This window comes from Ptychodera flava, unplaced genomic scaffold (genome assembly GCF_041260155.1).
Source record: "Ptychodera flava strain L36383 unplaced genomic scaffold, AS_Pfla_20210202 Scaffold_34__1_contigs__length_2629520_pilon, whole genome shotgun sequence".
NCBI lineage: Eukaryota > Metazoa > Hemichordata > Enteropneusta > Ptychoderidae > Ptychodera > Ptychodera flava.
Genome location: NW_027248356.1, coordinates 1770228 through 1778321, shown reverse-complemented (window position 1 = coordinate 1778321; position 8094 = coordinate 1770228). Strand labels below are relative to the sequence as shown.

The 8094-nt window shown below is 36.7% G+C and overlaps 1 protein-coding gene across 1 annotated transcript; it reads right to left on the bottom strand.

Moving 5' to 3' along the window:
• Positions 1 to 2901: 2901 nt before the first annotated feature.
• On the bottom strand, positions 2902 to 3543 carry LOC139127652 (uncharacterized). Its single transcript, XM_070693567.1, has one exon. It carries the CDS (start codon positions 3541 to 3543, stop codon positions 2902 to 2904), a length of 642 nt encoding a protein of 213 aa, XP_070549668.1.
• Positions 3544 to 8094: the final 4551 nt, after the last annotated feature.

Genomic DNA, 8094 nt, shown 5'->3' with positions numbered 1-8094 from the left:
ACGTCTACGGGTAAGACTTGCCTATAAGTATTGTAGACATCAGTACACAATAGTAATTGTTACAGTTGCAATTTTGTCAACTTTTCCCGTTGTGTAAGCCTTATGCATATCGCACATGCATGTCACATGCATGTAAAATCACTGTCTTGACATCAATGTAAGCTTACTAATGAACACACATCTGATCGAAATCGACATTAAGAGACGATACTAAAGATTTGGCAAAATCAACATGATATTGAATTTCCTACAAAATAAAACAATCATTTCATATCAAAGCAAATTTGTTCGCATCATTCATGTGCTATGCCATAAATAACACAAGCATATTAAAATATCGTCTTTCGCCAAACGTAATTATTTGAACAACGTAAAAATGAAATGTGTAATATATTAATGGAAACGAAAGTATGATCAAACGTATCACTTAATGTTTAAGTAGTTTTCCACTATTGAATGAGTTAACATTGAGGAGTAAGAGTAAAGAGGATGTTTAATACAAGTAATGATTGTTGGTCTCATCATTATGCTCTTCCTTACAAGGTTACAGTCGATACCAAAATCCATGCATTCCAGTTTAAATTTCTACATAACATTCTACCTGCCATAAGTTTTCTGTTAAAATGACACCACCAAAGATTCTTTCAAATAAATGTTCGTTTTGTAAAAATGAAGTTGAAACATATTACATGTAAATTTACAATTGAGTTTTGGGATGGTTATCTCATATTATGGGGTAGTAAATTTGGTCTAAATGTTTTTCCTAGTGCAAGACAAATACTAATTGGATATAAGAACCTCTCCACATTGATTAATTTTCTAATTCTGATTGCCAAACGTCATATTCATCTAGCAAAGCTTGAAAATTAGAAACCGAATCGTTTGATTTTCAAAAGATTAATACAACAGAAAGTAAAATATTGTATAGCGGTCAAAAGAACAGATTGACTTAACACAACAAAATGGGGTGGTATTTAAAAAAACCTCTTATTCCTAGTTGGAAAACCTTATTTTTATATGCATATAGTCTCTGAGACTTTTTGACTGACATTTATTGATATCATTGCATGTAATTTTTGTAATAGACAAGAGTGTACCCTTCCACTATTGAGATTGTAAACTATTTTGATGACCTCAATAAAAACCTTGCTAAAATTAAAGGAGTTGTCTTGTTAAAAACGTTCATTTTACACACACCAATGAATCAGACCGAGCAATTGATCCGAAATTGAAACTTATTACTGTTTGAAAGAGCTGCAATGTAGAAATAGCATGTAAGGATTGGGCGTTTGGAAATTTACTATATGAGGTTATCCCACGATATCAGCGCTTGGTTGGGACGTATTGCCACGAGTGAGGGTGCGAGCCGCATCACACGAGTCGAAGACGAGTGTGATGCGGCGCGCACCCTCACGAGTGGCAATACGTCCCAACCAAGCGCTGATATCGTGGGATAACCGATTTATCATATGCCCATGACCGTATATTTATGTAAAAGGTAATTGAAATAAAGAAATTTTATTAGTTTTTGTCAGTCTTTCGAAGGGACTATGTTTTTATATTCTGCCGCTGGTCTGAGCGCATTGATACATGTTTGTTTACAACAGCTGATCAAGTCGTCGATCGCATCGTGTCGAGTGTATACAGTCTAAACAGGATTATTTCAGCGCAATTTACCGCAGTTCATAAAGGAATGGAGCCAATTTACTTATTCTGGTCACTATCCCGGTGTTCTGGTGGATAATTATTACACGGACAATATTGTAAGTTTGAATTCACTTTAATAACTCTTGCTGAAACATGGCTGACATGAACAGGAACGACGAAGTAGCGCGAAATACAACAAATTGTAAACATCAAATTTATCACATATATTTTCTGCAACAACCTATCCTGTAACTCTCTTTAGATCTGAAATAAAGGAACGTTAAATTCATATGTACTAGTAATATGTTTCGTTTTATATCGGTAAATTTTGATTGAAGTGAACAGAGTGAAAAAGATGGATTTGATCGTTAAATGCAAGATGAACATCATAACATCAAATTCAATCATGACCAAAATCATTCCAAACAAATCATCAGAAATTGTCAATCTTGAATGTTGCTGAACACATAGCATGTATAAGTTCTACTCCTGGGAATTGTCCGAGCTAGACGTGTCATAAATGACTGCCCTACGACGTTTTCTTGGTGGAGACTTTGGCTGACAATTACCAGTCGATACGTTGATCGTGAAAGAGCCGCCGTAGATGACCGCGCCACTGAAAATGCCAGCTGTTGCCGCAGCCTGCGTTTGGAAAGTATTTTCCGCTGACGATGTTGTTACGACGTGAGCGGGGTGGTGAGACGAGGGCCTGGTGTGTAGTGTGATAGTTGAGAGGATTTGAGTTGCAGAGCACATTCGACATTTCTTGTTGTTGTTCAAGCGATGGTATTGCGTAATTGTTGACGCTCTGTACATTGCTGTGACCGGAGAGCTGCTGGACTCGCGTTGGTGGAACACCGGCGTGAAGGAGGTTAGTGATGGCCGTTTTCCTCATACTGTGATTTGTTTTCTTGCCAGCAATGCCTGCTTTACTGGTCATTGATCTTACAACACTGGCAAGTCTATTCTGCCCCATCGGAAGTTTTTTGTACCAGATGTCGTTTACGGGAACGTAGTTGATGGCGAGGTAAAACGGACTTTCTGGTGTGCTCATTTCCGTTGGTCGGCGACTGGCGAACTGGCGGTACGTTTCGATGGGACACGAATCTTTGTTGTCGGGAGTCGCAAATATCTTTGGATTGAAAGGTCTTGTTGGACCACCTGCCTGACCCCATCGTGTTTTAGTTTCTCTCTCATTAAATTCAAGATATTCCAGCCCTCCTGCAGTTGTTTTGAGCACAATATCTCCCCACTTCAACTGTCTGTTTTCTTGTCCGCCGCGAAACCCAAGCATCTTCGTGTTGTTTGTCCACACTGGGTTAAACTTCCGATGATACCTTGCTCAGTCAGTATTTTTATTTCTTCGTCGGTCAGCCGTTCGGCAGCATTTGGTTTATTACCTTTTCCCTGCTTTTTCAGAGAAACGCGTTTGGCTGCAAGACATTTACGCGATTTTTCAAATTCCTTGTCACGGATGATCGAATGTCCGTATCCACTGTCTTGCAGAAAGCGGTCGATACCTCGCTGGTAGTTAGTCAGAGTGTCGGGTTCATATTCACTCTTATCTTTTTGCCTTGCTCCGAGAAAGTAGGATGCCAAGTACTCATCAAGTTCGACTGGCGGAATATCAGAGATTGGGCGGTTTTCAGTGGGTCGCATTGCTTTCAACCATTGCTCGAACTGCTTCACCGCTGTGTTGGTATTTCGAACGGTATTTTGTTTCTGTTGTTGTTCAATGAACTCGGCCTGGTCAAGGGCAGAATAATCAACATACCGTTGCTGGTCAGGTTGCTGCAGTGGTAGACTTGGCTCGGGAGGCAAATTCTGAAATATTTCTTCGTCAGATAGCAGTTGAGAGAGGAGGAACAGCTCTTGCAGATTTTCGTCGGCAGACATGATGGAAAGCAGCTTTGCGTTGCCAGGGAAACATTTTTTGCGGGATAGTTTTCGACACAAATTTTGTTATTTTCTAGAAAGTTGCATCGAAAAATAAATATTTTCCATTCAGATCAACATTTACAACGAATCTTTTTTAATGGTAACTATAATTTTAAACAGTTTATTAGCTAAAGATCTCTTTTTTGGGAGGAAAATGTTCCAGCGTCGGCGATCGTCTGCAGTGTACCGGACGCAGATAGTGCTGACGCGAGAAGTCCCGCCTGTGCGCCGCAGACGTTACTGCCCGCTGACCGACCGTCCAGCAGCTCTGAACAAACTATTGATCGCTCGTGTATGAAGGCCCACATGCTTGTAGCAGCGATAAAAATTGCATATCAGCACATGTGATTTAATAGTGTAACCCCACATTTCCCTCTGCTTCAAAGCCCTCCCACTTTTCGGGCTCGCACAGAACATCGTAGGCAAAGCTTTGTTGTCATACAGAGGTCGCAATTTTGGAAAAAAAAGTCCCCGGAAATAAACAACAATTGATGACGTATAACGTGCCGTATCAGACTGATGTTTTACGTTCCACGTCACGACGCGTCAGAGGAGACACCGATACGGTCATGGGTATATGATAATGCATGATATCACATAGAACTCACAGGATTGAAACAAATCGCTCATAGAGCTCAATGACGTGATTTGACAGAGTAGAGGAAAATTATGCATACCAAGTACTGACTACCAGTGATGTCTTCTTGACCTCCTGGTCTGCTACTCACTGACGAATGACCTCTTGACTATCAAAAGCGGTGACGTGTGATTGCAATGCCAGATTGTCAAAGGCTTCTGATGCGTCATCGACGTGTCCATCGTCTTGTATTTCATCGGTACTGACAGCATCAGTCACTTCATCACCAATATGTCGGTCGTTTATCTCCTAAAGATAATTTGATCGCAAAATATTCATGACTTGCAAAACATGCCGGGGAAACAAAAAGTCTACGACAGTAAAGGTTATTCATATTTTTGGAAGGGGACATGCATGTTTAATTTTGATTCCAACAGATAGTATGAAATTACATTACGGGCATAGAATGAACCAGGTTGCGGTGAATATGAATTTCTGTGGAAAATTTTCCTTAAAGAGTAAAGTCGATATTCCACTTTTACTCTGTCAAGGTTCAAAGAAGAGCATGCTATTGACCTTTTCAAACACTGCATTTTGGTCATTTTTGGAGCAAAATGAGATAACAAGGATTTGTCGTAATTCAGTCAGGATACAGTCTTTCCAGGTAAACTTACTGTAGCTTGATTGCCAATTACGGAGCTACTTTCCATTAAAACCTTATGAACTTCTGATTGATCTCCTTCCACAGCTGGGCAGGGCAACGCTTGATATTCCTGCCAACAATAAATCGTAACAAGTTATATATATATATATATATATATATATATATATATATATATATATATATATATATATATATATATATATATATATATATATATATATATATATATATATATATTTGTTGTGTGTGTGTGTGTGTGTGTGTGTGTAAAGGTAAACTTACTGTAGCTTGATTGTCAATTACGGAGCTACTTTCCATTAAAACCTTATGAACTTCTGATTGATCTCCTTCCACAGCTGGGCAGGGCAACGCTTGATATTCCTGCCAATAATAAATCGTAACAAGTTATATATATATATATATATAAATATATATATATATATATATATATATATATATATATATATATATATATATATATATATATATATATATATATATATATATATATATATATATATATATATATATGTATATATATATATACATATATTTATATTATGGAAAGTGACTCTGGTAAAGTTACGCTTCATAAATTTTGGACTTTGAATAACATAAATTCTTGTAGTTTGGACAAATCTACTTTCCCTTTTTTCTCTCCTTTACATGGTTAGGATGTATCATTTAGGTCTTAAGTGGTGTTGAAGTTCGGCAAATAATATTACTTTATATATATATATATATATATATATATATATATATTATATATATATATATATATATATATATATATATATATATATATATATATATATATATATATATATATATATATATATATATATATATATATATATATATATATATATATGTATGTATGTTCTGCAGTGGTCTAATCTTAAGGGAGCATATTTTTACATTTTGGGCAAATCCATAACTTCAAGATCTTGGGCGATCTACCACCAAGACGCCCCATCTGCAGTCAAATCGGAGCTCCAACACGAGCAGCGTCCCTCTGGTTAGATTGGAAGTTGTCAACAGTCTGTAAAAAATATTGCACTGAACTGGTGAAAAACACTACTCAGTTTCTTCAACATGTCAATCAACTTAATGCCAACGCTCCTCACCCGTACACCCATATTCTTGCCTTAGATGTCATCACGCTTTACCCAAATATCGACATTGATGAGGGCATTTGTGCCCTGAAAAAAGCCTTTATACACCAGTTCAGATGAGAGTTCAAGCAATATAGACAACGTCCTGAAAATAGCAATGTTTGTCCTTCAAAACAACTATTTCGAGTTCAACAACCATACTACAGACAGATATCTGGTACAGCGATGGGCACCCTGTTTGCTATATCATATGCAAATATTTATATGAATTCGTGGATGTGTAAGTACTATTTTACAACACCTAATTGTCCTGAAGTATGCTCTAACCTGTAGGACTTGTCAAATTGAATATATCGGGAAAATATCTCAACCATTTCACAAGAGACTTAATGGTCACCGTTCAAATATCAGAACCAACAAAGTCGACAAATCACCGCATGTTGTTCCACACTTTAGGATACCGGACACACCATTATAGACATTTGCTCTTTCAGCTACAATTCTGTGCCTTGTTCATGGCAATGATCCAGAAACTACAAAAATCCTTGGAAAATCTTTGGATCTCAAAGCTGGGACAAATGTATCCAAACAGACTCAATGACTATGAGCCATCAGGCATCCAAAATTAGCGTTGTCATGTGACTTTTGTGATTTGCTATGCAGTCATGCGCATTACACCATGCTTTGTTCGGTTTTTATTATCATCAGTGCTTGAAAAAGGTGTGCTTGTCATACCGCAACGTCGCCGTCAATCAAACGTTAGGATTGGAGGTAAGGTAGACGTTGAACATCTCATCAGTTGGTAAGTCACTATATATATATATATATATATATATATATATATATATATATATATATATATATATATATATATATATATATATATATATATATATATATATATATATATATATATATATATATAGATAGATAGATAGATAGATAGATAGATAGATAGATAGATAGATAGATAGATAGATAGATAGATAGATAGATAGATAGATAGATAGATAGATAGATATATTGTAAAGCATTTAAATGGTAAATATATATGATGTAGCCTAGACGGCGTATCACATCACATCACATCAGATGCAACACATTAAGTATATGATAAATGCTATTTTATTGCAATCACAATATGCTTACATTATCTTTCTCAATCTTCAATCCCTTTAACTTCTGAAGGATTTCAATGATTTCAGCATGACCAAACTGAATCGCCAGATGGAGGCACGTTTCATTCCACTGTTGAAGAAGAAAACTGTGTATAATGAAGGCATAAGCTTAGCTCTCTGTCTCTCTGTCTCTGTCTGTCTCTGTCTGTCTGTCTGTCTGTCTGTCTGTCTGTCTGTCTGTCTGTCTGTCTCTCTCTCTCTCTCTCTCTCTCTCTCTCTCTCTCTCTCTCTCTCTCTCTCTCTCTCTCTCTCTCTCTCTCTCTCTCTCTCTCTCTCTCCATACTCACAGTAATAAAGATTCTAGTAATTCGAATATTTCCAGGTAGTGATCAGATGGCATACATAAGATGAATAGTATTACTAAGTTTTCAATGTTATCACGTATCATGAAACGTTTTAGGTACAATGAAATTTTGACGGTGTTACCTTATTTCTATGGACAACGTTTGCTTTGTTTTTCAGTAAGTGTTCAACGCATCTACGATGACCATTCTTTGCAGCGAGAATCAACGCAGTGTTGCCATCCTACGTAAAGACATCACATGTGACAATCAGAAAATAAATAAATAGTGATAATTAATAAAATATAGTGATCATAAAGTAGCATAGTAATCGTTGGACTTCACGTCAATATAATATTAGATTAGTGTGGTACTTGAGAGCTGGCTACAATGACTGCATTATGGAAAGTATATTGAATATATATGGAATAATGTCATACACGTGCTTTGATTTCGACGTAAATGTATATGTGCAGTGTAAATATGCATTCAAAAGCTACAAAAGGGGGGAGAAAATTAGTTGAGATTGACATGTGACCATTTAAAGCAGCATAAAAAAATATATTATATCGCGCAGAAAATATGTTTAACTTGATAAATACCTCGTCAGAACAGTCGATATCTAAGCCTGTATTAAGCAGATAATCGAGGGAATGTACTTCACCCTTCTCAGCTGCAGACAGAAATGTACCTC

What these genes read in the sequence shown, in the direction of transcription:
- LOC139127652 (XM_070693567.1), bottom strand. Translation starts at nt 3,543, where the DNA reads ATGTCTGCCGACGAAAATCTGCAAGAGCTGTTCCTCCTCTCTCAACTG.